The sequence below is a fragment of the Tachyglossus aculeatus genome, chromosome 4 (assembly GCF_015852505.1).
Source record: "Tachyglossus aculeatus isolate mTacAcu1 chromosome 4, mTacAcu1.pri, whole genome shotgun sequence".
In the NCBI taxonomy this organism is placed as follows: Eukaryota; Metazoa; Chordata; class Mammalia; order Monotremata; family Tachyglossidae; genus Tachyglossus; species Tachyglossus aculeatus.
Window position 1 is genome coordinate 80,337,690 of NC_052069.1, and position 14,931 is coordinate 80,352,620.

The 14,931-nt window shown below is 47.4% G+C and overlaps 1 protein-coding gene across 1 annotated transcript in view; it reads left to right on the forward strand.

Annotated features, from left to right (window-relative positions):
* The window catches only part of SLC25A32 (solute carrier family 25 member 32), a 40,022-nt gene that overhangs the window by 20,288 nt on the left and 4,803 nt on the right, over positions 1–14,931 (forward strand). Inside the window, exons 3-5 of the mRNA XM_038745796.1 lie at positions 1,189–1,274; positions 3,468–3,625; positions 12,014–12,127. Of these exons, the coding sequence (XP_038601724.1) occupies positions 1,189–1,274; positions 3,468–3,625; positions 12,014–12,127 (358 nt within the window). The remainder of the gene's footprint in view (positions 1–1,188; positions 1,275–3,467; positions 3,626–12,013; positions 12,128–14,931) is intronic.

Here is a 14,931-nt window from a genome sequence, read left to right on the forward strand (position 1 = left end):
AGGGTAGGAACCTATCTCCTCTGCCCTTTTACCTCACCCGATTCTGTCCTGGCTTTGGATAAAGCGGAGAAACCCCCATCCCTGGAGGTAGTAGAGGAGGTGGTCATGGTCACCAATAAGGCTGGAGTCTCAGCTCCCCCATCAGCTGGGACCGCTGGGTTGAAATCCTCACAGCCATTTTCAAGAAAACCAAGGAACTTTTAAAAAAGACTGAAAAGGACAACTCTGATAGAGAGAAGAGTTCAGAAGTGTGCAGAGATGTTCAGCGGCACTTAGTCTACTGCAGAGTGCTTTATGACAAATAGAAGAAGGCTGTTGTTCAATCTAAATCACTCATATTTCACCAAAGTTGAAAAACCACTGGCACAAACAGAAGAGTAAGCTTCTACTTCTTCAGGCTCCTCCAAGGGCTAATCGTATTGCCAGTCCCATGTAGTTCATTCATTCATTCAGTTGTATTTCTTGAGTGCTGTGCTAAGCGCTTGGAAAGTACAATTCAGCAACAGGGACAATCCCTGCCCATAACGTGTAGTTGATGTTGTGATGTGTGTTTTGAATGATTTTAAGAGAATTTATAAAAGTTTGGTGATGCTTAATGTTACAGTTCATGTAAAAGAATTTCATATTTATCCCAAGGGTTCTGGAACAGATTTCAATATATAACGTGGGAAGGCATTGCGGAAACATACCCCACAATACATTTGTTTATGGTACAATCCATATTTTCAAGTAACATGTTTCTCCTGTATTGTGGGGCATGCAGTGCATTGTTTCTAGTAGCTTGCCTTGAATAAAACATAATATTTTTGACAATTTTTTTACGTAGGATAAACTCAATTTTAACCCCAAATGGATATAACCTGACTGTTACAAAATATTATACAAATATCAGTACTACTGCCTGTAGAGAGAGATTATATTTAGAGTGATACTTTTTGCTGTCATAATGTAAAATGTCAGAAACCAGGATTTAATAATGAATCTGATTGCAGTTCACTTCTATGCAAGCAATTTTCTAAACAACTCATTAAAAGTGATGACTTTTTTTGAAGAATGACTTTGGAAGGTAATTTACCTTCCACATACTATTTAAAGAATGATGGTGAAAATATTTCATTTCTGTCAGCTTTATGTCAGTGTTTTGGTATGTTTAATGTTTATCTTGATCTTTGTGTTTAACCCTTCTAGCTATAATGCTATCAAATCCTATAAGACGGAGGGGAAAGCAACACAGCTCGAAGCAACAGAATACCTAGTGTCGGCTGCTGAAGCTGGTGAGGAAATATATATAGCTTTCAAAAGTGTTAACTTGCAACCTGCAATGTTTCTTTTCTTTTTGTTCTTAGTAACTAAATGTAGATGTTACTCAAGCTACATGAATCACTTCTGACTTTTAAGTCCTGTGGTGACACAGTTGTCTAGTTTACGTTGATTTTTTAAAAAGTATTCCATTCACAAATAGTAGTAATAATACTTATAAAGTGCTCATTGTGTGCACAGCACTGGAGTGAGAGTCGGGAAAGAACACACCACTGGAAATTAAACCCAGCCCCTGTTCCTCAGGGGCCTCAATCTAAAAGGGCCATCATCATCATCAATCGTATTTATTGAGCGCTTACTGTGTGCAGAGCACTGTACTAAGCGCTTGGGAAGGACAAGTTGGCAACATATAGAGACAGTCCCTACCCAACAGTGGGCTCACAGTCTAAAAGGGGGAGACAGAGAACAAAACCAAACATACTAACAAAATAAAATAAATAGAATAGATATGTACAAGTAAAATAAATAAATAGAGTAACAAATATGTACAAACATATATACATATATACAGGTGCTGTGGGGAAGGGAGGAAGGTAAGATGGGGGGATGGAGAGGGGGACAAAGGGGAGAGGAAGGAAGGGGCTCAGTCTGGGAAGTCCTCCTGGAGGAGGTGAGCTCTCAGTAGGGCCTTGAAGGGAGGAAGAGAGCTAGCTTGGCGGATGGGCAGAGGGAGGGCATTCCAGGCCCGGGGGATGACGTGGGCCGGGGGTCAATGGCGGGACAGGCGAGAACGAGGCACGGTGAGGAGATTAGCAGCAGAGGAGCGGAGGGTGCGGGCTGGGCTGGAGAAGGAGAGAAGGGAGGTGAGGTAGGAGGGGGCGAGGGGATGGACAGCCTTGAAGCCCAGGGTGAGGAGTTTTTGCCTGATGTGCAGATTGATTGGTAGCCACTGGAGAATTTTGAGGAGGGGAATAACATGCCCAGGGCATTTCTGGACAAAGACAATCCGGGCAGCAGCATGAAGTATGGATTGAAGTGGGGAGAGACACGAGGATGGGAGATCAGAGAGAAGGCTGATGCAGTAATAATAATAACGACATTTTATTAAGTGCTTACTATGTGCAAAGCACTGTTCTAAGCGCTGGGGGAGATACAAGGTAATCAGGTTGTCCCACATGGGGCTCACAGTCTTAATCCCCATTTTACAGATGAGGTAACTGAGGCACAGAGAAGTTAAGTGATTTGCCCAGAGTCACACAGCTGACAATGGGCAGAGCTGGGATTTGAACCCATGACCTCTGACTCCAAAGCCCGTGCTCTTATCCATTGAACCACGCTGCTAGGTTGTTTTAGACCTTTAACCTGAGTACTCTGGGCTGCAGAATTCAGTTAATCCATCGCATTTATTGAGCACTTACTGTTTGCAGTCACTATAGTAAGCCCCGAAGACAGTAAAGTACAATACAATGGGTAGACATGTTCCCTGCCCACAAGGAAAAGCAGCGTGGCCTAGTGGATAGAGCCTGGGCCTGGCATCAGGGGACCTGAGTTCTAATGTTGGCTCTGCCACTTGTCTGCTGTGTGACCTTGGGCAAGTCACTTCACTTCTTTGCCTGAGTTACCTCATCTGTAAAATGGGGATTGATACTGTGAGCCACATGTGGGACAGGGACTGTGTCCAACCTGATTAGCTCGTGTCTTCCCCAGCGCTTAGTACAGTGACTGACCTATAATAAGCACTTACCAAATACCATAAAAAGTAGCTTACACCTAGAAATATACTATCCCAGCTATAAAATCTAGGAGTGTTACTTGGTTTTATATAGTTCTATTTTTCAGAGCCAAAGATGGAGAAAAGATTAAAGGCACATCGGTCTCTTTCCATCACAGTGTCAGTGATTTTAACAGTATATTTTTAAACTTAAATTTATTTTATTTACATTTTGAAGAGCCTACGAGATACGCGTGCATACGCTATGGCTCTGAATCTGCAAAACTCAAACGTTTGAAAACATAATTTAAACCTCAAGGTGTGTGGTTATATTGCTTCCTGCCCTGGGACTTACGTAGTAAAGGTGGTCGATAAATCTGAGTATTTTTCTTTTCACATTAGTGAATTTCGAAAGATGGGCCTGAAGCTCACAATATTTTTAAAACAGAACTTTCACGGTAATATCCAATTCTATTCAATTTCAATTCCTTTTTAGGAGCGATGACCCTCTGTCTTACAAATCCATTATGGGTGACAAAGACAAGACTTATGTTACAGTATGAAGGTGACGTGAACTCAAAAAGACAGTACAAAGGAATGTTGGATACTCTTGTAAAAATATACAAAAATGAAGGTGTGCGTGGATTGTACAAGGTAGGAAACTTTACCATTTTCATAATCCCATTTTAGATAACTTCTCTGGGCCCCCAAAAAAGGAATATGATTACAATTTGGGGGTTATTTTTGATTTATACAAAGATACAGGTTGTTCTAAGACACTTACCTCAGCGATTTATCTCTGGGGTGTCTCACTTCAACTTGACTCCATTCTCTTGTGGGAGTGGAAGCAGAAGTCATTGAGAAAGGGAATGATGCAGCCCCCTTGCATGTGCCTCCCCCAAAACTCTGCCCCCCTCCCACTCCCATGGTATGGGAAGGAGACCCAGCGGGTTACCCCGGAACAGTAGCTCATGATTATCATCAGTGGGCAATGGGACAAATCCGTGTTGAGATTCAATCACACAGCTTGTGGATGGGATCAGGAAGGAGACTAGGGGTGGATGAAATGGCGACTTCTCCCTTAGATGCTGCTATCATCCAATGCCTTCTAGACTGAAGCCCGTTGTTGGGTAGGGACCGTCTCTCTATGTTGCCGATTTGTACTTCCCAAGCACTTAGTAATAATAATTATAATAATAATGATGGCATTTATTAAGCACCTACTGTGTGCAAAGCACTGTTCTAAGCACTGGGGAGGTTACAGGGTGATCAGGTTGTCCCACATGGGGCTCACAGTCTTCATCCCCATTTTACAGATGAGGTAACTGAGGCCCAGAGAAGTTGTGACTTGCCCAAAGTCACACAGCTGACAATTGGTAGAACCCATGACCTCTGACTCCAAAGCCCGGGCTCTTTCCACTGAGCCACGCTGCTTTCCCTTAGTAAAGTGCTCTGCACACAGTAATCACTCAATAAATACGATTGAATGAATCTTGCCTAATAATTTCTCCCCCCCCCCACCTCATCTGTTGCCATCTTGCCTAATATCTTCTCTCTCCCCCTACCTACCCATTCCATCCAAAGGTCAGTGGATCGGTGGGTTAGAGAAGCAGCATGGCCTAGTAGATAGAGCACAGGCCTGGGAGTTAGAAGGTCATGGTCTCTTATCCCAGCTCCACCATTTGTCTGCTGTGTGACCTTGGACAAGTCACTTCACTTCTCTGTGCCTGTTACCTCATCCATAAAATGGGGATTTGGGCTCATGTGGGACAGGAACTGCGTCCAACCTGGGTTGCATGTGTCCACCCCAGCGCTGATTACGGTGCCTGGCATGTAGTAAGCGCTTAAATATCGTAATTTTTATTATTATTATCAGGTCTCCACCCCACCTGCTTCTGTTTTCTGCAAGCAATATATAGAGGACCACTGTCTGCAAACTTCCAGTTGTTTCATAGTCCCTTCCTTATTTTACCCCCAGTGAAAAATCAAAGTTAGTGAATGGGGCCCCTGCACTCAGTTGATTTTTATAGCCATTTAGAGCAATTTTCAAATGAAGATTACCAGGAAAGAACTCCAGGCCCAGTCAGAAAGAGCAAACTCTGCAATGGGAAGAAGAGAAATATTGAATGTGCTCATAGTCTGTTGAGAAATACTGAGCGTGGGAGGATATTGTAACTTGAGCTTCCAGGTCCGCAGTTGCATCTTCAAGCACGCACTGCCCCTAATGGGTTAAAAAGGCCTGATGTGGTACACAATATTGTTTTACTCCATTGTGACAAGAGGCAAGGTCACACAATGCACTTTCACTCCTGTCACAACCTGCCATTCAATTGTGAAACAGTGGATCTTGAAGATGTTCTCAGAAAAGCTAAATTTGCTTAGTATTTTCCAGCCCAGGTCAGTGATGGTGCCCAATTCATTTGTACAGTCAACAAATTTGGTCCTTAGGTCTTATAGGTTCCTTATAGTTTTGCATTTAGTAGGTGGCAAAGGTCATATTGATGTACCATGTTAGGGTTTTAAGTACAGTGGTTGAGTCAGTCCAGAAGGATTCTAGGTAAGGTTTTGTGTGCAGTGGCAAGCAGCAAGGTATCAAAGTGATTTTTCAGTTTCATTGAAAAGGCTGATGATAGAGATGACCTTTGCATATGCTTTTTCTGTAATATGCAAAATGATAATAGTATTAAGTACTAATCAAATCAGACACAGTCCCTGCCCCAGCTGGGGCTCCACGAGTTCACCTGGATAGTTACTCTCCTTGATCATAGGTGTCAAACTTTACCATTTTTTAGAGCTTTGACTAATAGCGATTATGTTAATTGTTACCCTCTTACTGTGTGTCAAGCACTGTTCTAAGCATTCTGGGCTGTAAGCATATTGTGTGCAGGGAACATTTCTACCAACTCCTTTGTAATCAACTCTCCCAAATACTTAGTACAATCAATCAATCATGTTTATTGAACGCTTACTGTGTGCAGAGCACTGTACGAAGCGCTTGGGAAGTACAAGCTGACAGCATATAGAGATAGTCCCTACCCAACAGTGGGCTCACAGTCTAGAAGGGGGAGATAGAGAACAAAACCAAACATATTAACAAAATAAAATAAATAGGATAGATATGTACAAGTAAAATAAAGAAATAGAGTAATAAAAAATATGTACAAACATATATACATATGCATATATATACATATATATATATATACATATATATATATATATATATATATATATATATATACAGGTGCTGTGGGGAAGGGATGGAGGTAAGACGGGTGGATGGAGAGGGGAAGGAGGGGGAGAGGAAAGAGGGGGCTCAGTCTGGGAAGGCCTCCTGGAGGAGGTGGGCCCTCAGTAGGGCCTTGAAGGGAGGAAGAGAGCTAGTTTGGCGGATGGGCGGAGGGAGGGCATTCCAGGCCCGGGGAAGGACGTGGGCCTGGGGGTCGATGGCGGGACAGGCGAGAACAAGGTACGGTGAGGAGATTTGCGGCGGAGGAGCGGAGGGTGCGGGCTGGGCTAGAGAAGGAGAGGAGGGAGGTGAGGTAGGAGGGGGCGAGGGAATGGGGAGCCTTGAAGCCCAGGGTGAGGAGTTTCTGCCTGATGCACAGATTGATTGGTAACCACTGGAGATTTTTTGAGGAGGGGAGTAACATGCCCAGAGCGTTTCTGGACAAAGACAGTCAGGGCAGCAGCATGAAGTATGGATTGAAGTGGAGAGAGACACGAGGATGGGAGATCGGAGAGAAGGCTGATGCAGTAATCCAGTCGGGATAGGATGAGAGATTGAACGAGGAGGGTAAGCCGTCACCAAAACCTGCCGGTCTCAGCTCCGCAACATTTCCAAGATCCGCCCTTTCCTCTCCATCCAAACCGCTACCCTGCTCATTCAAGCTCTCATCCTATCCCGTCTGGACTACTGCACCAGCCTTCTCTCTGATCTCCCATCCTCGTGTCTCTCTCCACTTCAATCCATACTTCATGCTGCTGCCCGGATTATCTTTGTCCAGAAACGCTCTGGGCATATTACTCCCCTCCTCAAAAATCTCCAGTGGCTACCAATCAATCTGCGCATCAGGCAGAAACTCCTCACCCTGGGCTTCAAGGCTGTCCATCACCTCTCCCCCTCCTACCTCACCTCCCTTCTCTCCTTCTACTGCCCAGCCCGCACCCTCCGCTCCTCCACCGCTAATCTCCTCACTGTACCTCGTTCTCGCCTGTCCCGCCGTCGACCCCCGGCCCACGTCACCCCCGGGGCCTGGAATGCCCTCCCTCTGCCCATCCGCCAAGCTAGCTCTCTTCCTCCCTTCAAGGCCCTGCTGAGAGCTCACCTCCTCCAGGAGGCCTTCCCAGACTGAGCCCCTTCCTTCCTCTCCCCCTCGTCCCGCTCTCCATCCCCCCATCTTACCTCCTTCCCTTCCCCACAGCACCTGTATATATGTATATATGGTTGTACATATTTATTACCCTGTTTATTTATTTATTTATTTATTTTACTTGTACATTTCTATCCTATTTTATTTTGTTGGTATGTTTGGTTCTGTTCTCTGTCTCCCCCTTTTAGACTGTGAGCCCACTGTTGGGTAGGGACTGTCTCTATATGTTGCCAATTTGTACTTCCCAAGCGCTTAGTACAGTGCTCTGCACATAGTAAGTGCTCAATAAATACGATTGATTGATTGATTGATTGAGAGGAAAGGGCGGATCTTGGCAATGTTGCGGAGCTGAGACCGGCAGGTTTTGGTGACGGCTTGGATGTGAGGGGTGAATGAGAGAGCGGAGTCGAGGATGACACCAAGGTTGCGGGCTTGTGAGACGGGAAGGATGGTAGTGCCGTCAACAGCGATGGGAAAGTCAGGTAGAGGGCAGAGTTTGGAAGGGAAGACAAGGAGTTCAGTCTTGGACGTGTTGAGTTTTAGATGGCGGGCAGACATCCAGATGGAGATGTCCTGAAGGCCGGAGGAGATGCGAGTCTGGAGGGAGGGGGAGAGAGCAGGGGCAGAGATGTAGATCTGGGTGTCATCAGCGTAGAGGTGATAGTTGAAGCCGTGGGAGTGAATGAGGTCACCAAGGGAGTGAGTGTAGATAGAGAACAGAAGGGGACCAAGAACTGAACCTTGGGGAACCCCCACAGTAAGGGGATGGGAGGGGGAGGAGGAGCCTGCAAAAGAGACTGAGAATGAACAACCAGAGAGATGAGGAGAACCAGGAGAGGACAGAGTCTGTGATGCCAAGGTTGGATAGCATGTTGAGGAGAAGGGGGTGGTCCACAGTGTCGAAGGCAGTTGAGAGGTCAAGGAGGATTAGGATAGAGTAGGAGCCGTTGGATTTGGCAAGCAGGAGGTCATTGGTGACCTTTGAGAGGGCAATTTCCGTGGAATGTAGCGGACAGAAGCCAGACTGGAGGGAGTCGAGGAGAGAGTTGGTGTTGAGGAATTCGAGGCAGCGCGTGTAGACAACTCGTTCAAGGAGTTTGGAAAGGAATGGTAGGGGGGAGATGGGGCGATACCTAGAAGGTGAGGTGGGGTCAGGAGAGGGCTTTTTTAGGATGGGAGAAACATGGGCATGTTTGAAGGCAGAGGGGAAAGAACCAGTGGAGAGTGAGCGGTTGAAGATGGAAGTTGAGGAGAGAAGGGATGGAGCGAGAGATTTCATGAGATGAGAGGGAATGGGGTCAGAAGCACAGGTGGCCGGAGTAGCATGTGAGAGGAGGGAGGAGAGCTTCTCTGAGGATACCGCTGGGAAGGATGGGAGAGTAGCAGAGAGTGTTGAGAGCCGGGGGGTTGGAGAAGGGGGGGAGTGACTTTGGGGGGAGGTCGGACCTGATGGATTTAATTTTATTAATGAACTAGGAGGCCAGATCGTTGGGGGTGAGGGAAGGAGGAGGGGGAGGAACCGGGGTCCTGAGAAGGGAGTTGAATGTACGGAAAAGCTGACGGGGGTGATGGGCATGGGTGTCAATAAGGGAGGAGAAATAGTTTTGTCTGGCAGGGGAGAGGGCTGAGTTAAGGCAGGAAAGGATAAACTTGAAGTGAACGAGGTTGGCATGGTGTTTAGACTTTCGCCAGCAGCGTTCGGCAGCTCGAGCATAAGAGCGAAGGAGGTGGACAGTGGCAGTGATCCTGGGCTGTGGGTTAGTGGTACTAGAGCGGCGAAGGGAAAGGGGAGCGAGTGAGTCTAGCCGAGTAGAAAGGGTAGAGTTGAGAGCAGTAATCTGATCATCAAGACTGGGTAGAGAGGAGAGGGAGGCGAGGTGGGGTGTGAGGCGCTCAGAAAGATGGATGGGGTCAAGAGAGCAGAGATCTCTGTGAGGGAGTAATATGGATTTACAGGGGAAAGAAGTGTGAGTGAGGAGGCAGGTGAGAAGATTATGATCAGAGAGAGGGATTTCAGAGTTGGTGATGGTGGACACAGTGCAGCGGTAGGAGATGAGGAGGTCGAGGGTATGACCAAGTTGGTGAGTGGGTGAGGTGGGGTGGAGCAAGAGGTTGACAGCGTCAAGGAGTGATAGAAGGCGGGCGGCAGAGGAGTCATCAGGGATATCCATGTGGATGTTGAAGTCTCTGAGGATAAGAGTGGGCATGGAAAAGGAGGGAAGGAAGGTGAGGAAAGGGTCAAAATCGTTAAAGAAGTTGGAGGTGGGGCCGGGGGGGCGGTAGATGACGGCTACAAGAATCTGGAGGGGGTGGTGGAGGCGAATAATGTGGACTTCAAAGGAAGGGAAGGAAAGGGAAGGGGGAGAAGGGATAGGGCGAAAGCGACATTGGGGGGCGAGAAGGAAACCGACACCTCCTCCTTTTCCGGTGAGTCTGGGGGAGTGGGAGAAGAAGAGGCCTGCACTGGAGAGAGCAGCAGAAGAGACCGTGTCATCTGGAGACAACCATGTTTCAGTTAGGACAAGGAGGAGTAGAGAGCCGGAAGGGAATAGGTCCAGGATGAAAGGGATCTTGCTTAAAACAGAGCGGGGGTTCCAGAGGCCACACTTGGCAGCAGCTGTCGAGGGAGGGGAGGGAGCGGGAAGGGTGCAAGGGGTGGGGAGGGTTTGGATTGGGATGATTTGGCGGAGGCCTAGGCAGGAAGAGTGGGAAGAGGGGTGGCGATGGGAAAGGAGAACTGGGATGGGGTGGGGGCGGGGAGAAGGGGAGGGAGGGGGCCGGGAGGGAGGAGTGGAGGACCTGCCCTGGTACAGAGGGATCCTTGGTAGGGGGTGAGGGGGAGTGGTCTTGGTGGGGGAGAGGGAGGGAAAAAGCTGGGTGGGAGAGGGGAAGGGGAAGGTGAGGAATGGGAATGGCAGTTGGGAGCAAGGGAATTGAAAGTTCATGGTGAGGTCAGCAGGGCGAGTGACAGTACAGCGGGAGGTTAACAATTGAGATACAGAAGCGATAAAACAGTAGCAATGCTATAAGTAGGCGATGGTATCATGGGGGTAGTTACACAATTAACATGCTATGGCAATAATAAAATTGGCAGATAATGATTTCACAAAGAGCAGATACAAACTATTATGTGCTGTAGTAAGGTGGACCTGTTAAGGGGGTCAGGGAGCAGAGATACCTGGGGAGAGGAGTGAACAGCCAACTATCATGGGAGGGCTGAGTAGGTGCCAATAAGGTTGTCGTTAATGGAACTTGGTGATAACAAGGGCCCTTTTCCCGGGGGAGTGGCAGGGAGAGTCACTCAGGACCCGACCGGGAAGGGGGGATGATGGGGGGCACTTTAAGGAAGGTAGCTCAAGTGGTGGGGGGGTGGAAGCAGGGGGTGTCTATGGGGGCGCTCTGAGGAGAGGAGCCTTCCGGGAGCAGCGGGGGCCACGCGGTGTGATAGCGGGCAGGCGGGCGGGCCTCTCGGGAATGGAGTCCTGGGCATCAATGGTGCTCTGAGGAGAGGATGTCCTCAGTACAGTGCTCTGCACCCAGTGAGTGCTCAATTAATTTGATTGGAATACACTGCAATAGTAATTTCATAAAAAGTTTCAGGGATTTCACATATTTGTAAAGTCTCAAAGCTTTGAAAGGCCTTAGTTTCCACAGAGCTTTGTATTGAGAAGATCATCCCATCCTCCTGTCTGTCCCCACGTCAGTCTATACTTCACACTGCTGCGTGGATCATCTCTGTGCAGAAACGCTCTGGGCATGTTACTCCCCTCCTCAAAAATCTCCAGTGGCTACCAGTCAATCTGCGCATCAACCAAAAACTCCTCACTCTTGACTTCAAGGCTGTCCATTCCCTCGCCCCCTCCTACCTCACCTCCCTTCTCTCCTTCTCCAGCCCAGCCCGCACCCTCCGCTCCTCTGCTGCTAATCTCCTCACCATGCCTCATTCTCACCTGTCCCGCCATCGACCCCCGGCCCACGTCCTCCCCCTGGCCTGGAATGCCCTCCCTCCGCACATCCGCCAAGCTAGCTCTCTTCCTCCCTTCAAAGCCCTACTGAGAGCTCACCTCCTCCAGGAGGCCTTCCCAGACTGGGCCCCCTTTTTCCTCTCCTCTTTCCCATTTCCCCATCCTACCTCCTTCCCCTCCCCACTGCACCTTTATATATGTTTGTACAGATTTATTACTCTATTTTACTTGTACATATTTACTATTCTATTTATTTTGTTAATGATGTGCATCTGGCTTTACTTCTATTTATTCTGATGACTTGACACCTGTCCACATGTTTTGTTTAGTTGCTGTCTCCCCTTTCTAGACTTTGAGCCCGTTGTTGGGTAGGGACCGTCTCTATATGTTTCCAACTTGTACTTCCCAACTACTTAGTGCAGTGCTGTGCACACGGTAAGCACTCAGTAAATACGATTGAATGAATGAATGAATGAATTCAAGTGTTATTGCCATCTCTTCGGGATTCCTTACTTGCCTGGGCTTAGGATGTCGTTGCTAAGCTACGGTAATAGGACTGAGTCCTTTTGACCTCTCTAGGAATTGATAGAAGTCCTGTGTTGAAGTAGGAGAAGAGAGAAAGTGTTTTAGGCAGCTGAACTTAAGGAGCTAGGTGTGTTTTAAAATTCAGAATGTAACTTTCTTCTAAAAACATTCTTTTCTAGGGATTTGTGCCAGGGCTGTTTGGAACATCCCATGGTGCTCTTCAGTTCATGGCGTATGAATTGCTGAAGTTGGAGTATAATAAGCATATGAAAAGAATGCCAGAAGCACAATTGGTAGGTGATTCTTGAAAAAATAATCTCATTGGCTTTTGTGGAAAATTGGTATACTGATAATTTAAAAGGATGAGAACTGGCAATGTTAAGAATTAAAAAAAATCATTAAGTATATAAAGTGACATGGAAATTAAGGAAAATGGATTTAATTTTCTTCATGTGATTTGACCTCTGTAAAGTGAAAGGAAGATATACCTGGTCTAACACTGAAGGAATCCGTGTCATTAGAATAGAATTGTTTTAACCAATGGATTTACCTACTCCTTACCAGACTGCTTGTTCCACTCCCCATTGCCACCCTTGTCCACTGCTACTTTTATTTTCCCTTCTGCCACCACTGCAGTGTGGTGTTACCAGATAAGGGAACCTGGGTTCTAATCCTGGCTCCACCACTTGGGCAAATCACTTAACTTCTCTGTGCTTCAATTTCCTCATCTTTGAAAATGGGGATAAAATATCTGATTTTCCTCCCCCATGGACTGGGAACCCCATGTAGGACCAAGGTCTGTTTGATCTGTTGTCTTGTATCTACCTTAGTGCTTGGCACATAATAAGTGCTTAAACAGCAGATGATGTATTGGTGGGAAGGGCTATAAAGGGAATGGCAAAGAAAGATGACAGAGCACTAGAGAAGTCAATAGCAATGAAGTAGCATGTTTTAGTGGATAGAGCACAGGCCTGGGAATCATAAGGACCTGCGTTCTAATCCCGGCTCTGCCACTTTTCTGCTGTGACACCGTGGGCAAGTCATTTTACTTAATAATAATAATGATGGTATTTAAGTGCTTACTATGTGCCAAGCACTGTTCTAAGTGCTGGGGTAGATACAAGATAGTCGGGTTGTCTCACGTGGGGCTCACAGTCTTAATCCCCATTTTACAGATGAGGTCACTGAGGCCCAGAGAAGTTGTCGCTTGCCCAAAGTCACACAGCTGACAAGTGGCGGAGCTGAGGTTAGAACCCATGACCTCTGACTCCCAAGCCTGGGCTCTTTCCACTAAGCTATGCTGCTTCTCAGTGCCTCATCTGTAAAATGGGGATTAAGTCTGCGAGCCCCCATTTGGGCCTGGGTCTGTGTCCAACCTAATTAGTATGTGTCTGCCTCAGTGCCTAGTACAATGCTTGGCACATGGTAAGCGCCTAATCATTATTACTAACAGCAGCAGCAGCAGCAAAATTGGCGGTGGCGGCAGCTGAGACCACACTGATGGAGATGTCAGTATCAGAGCAGGAAAGGCACGTGAAGGGGAGTTCAACAGTCGCTTGAACAGTCGCTTGACAGGTTTAGATTGGTCAGGAAGCAAGTCAGGGACCTGCCTGGACGTGATGGACGAAAGGCAGGCAGTAGGGGAGGGCTGGGAATCCCCAGAGCCTTGAATTAAACCTTTAACCAAGTAACTGCTGTAACAGAGGATGATCTAGCTGAGTCAAGCGTACATCGGATCCAGAGGGCCGGGAGCCAGCCATCAGTGAGATGGCATTTGAAATGATATCGAGGGGGGTGGATTCTATGAAACGGTTTCCTGAATGGAAAGTGAACAGATTGAAGAATTGTATTTGGCTTGAATTTCATGTAAACGAGCATATTCAACTGATTGGTGACTGCACTGTACCAAAGCCAATATAACAGTAGTTTTAAACAACTGTCTAATCCATTCGTTCCTCCATTCACCTCTCACCCCTCTATATATTTGCCACTTTTCCTCTGTTTCTGAAGGCCACCTTCAAGGTGGGTCAGCGAGCTCAGGCGTGGACATTTCCCTCATCATCAACCATCATCATCAATCGTATTTATTGAGCGCCTACTGTGTGCAGAGCACTGTACTAAGCGCTTGGGAAGTACAAATTGGCAACATATAGAGACAGTCCCTGCAAAACAGTGGGCTCACAGTCTAAAAGGGGGAGCCAGAGAACAAAACCAAACATACTAACAAAATAAAATAAATAGAATAGATATGTACAAGTAAAATAAATAAATAAATAGAGTAATAAATATGTACAAAGATATATACAGATATACAGGTGCTGTGGGGAAGGAAAGGAGGTAAGATGGGGGGGATGGAGAGGGGGACGAGGGGGAGAGGAAGGAAGGGGCTCAGTCTGGGAAGGCCTCCTGGAGGAGGTGAGCTCTCAGTAGGGCCTTGAAAGGAGGAAGAGAGCTAGCTTGATAGATGGGCAGAGGGAGGGCATTCCAGGCCCGGGGGATGACGTGGGCCGGGGGTCGATGGCGGGACAGGCGAGAACGAGGTACGGTGAGGAGATTAGCGGCAGAGGAGTGGAGGGTGCGGGCTGGGCTGGAGAAGGAGAGAAGGGAGGTGAGGTAGGAGGGGGCGAGGGGATGGGGAGCCTTGAAGCCCAGGGTGAGGAGTTTCTGCCTGATGCGCAGATTGATTGGTAGCCACTGGAGATTTTTGAGGAGGGGAGTAACATGCCCAGAGCGTTTCTGCACAAAGATGATCTGGGCAGCAGCGTGAAGTATGGATTGAAGTGGGGAGGGACAGGAGGATGGGAGATCTGAGAGGTGGCTGCTGCAGTAATCCAGTCGGGATAGGATGAGAGATTGAACCAGCAAGGTAGCAGTTTGGATGGAGAGGAAAGGGCGGATCTTGGCAATGTTGCGGAGCTGAGACCGGCAGGTTTTGGTGACGGCTTGGATGTGAGGGGTGAATGAGAGAGCGGAGTTGAGGATGACACCAAGGTTGCGGGCTTGTGAGACGGGACGGATGGTAGTGCCGTCAACAGAGATGGGAAAGTCAGGGAGAGGGCAAGGTTTGGGAGGGAAGACAAGGAGTTCAGTCTTCAAC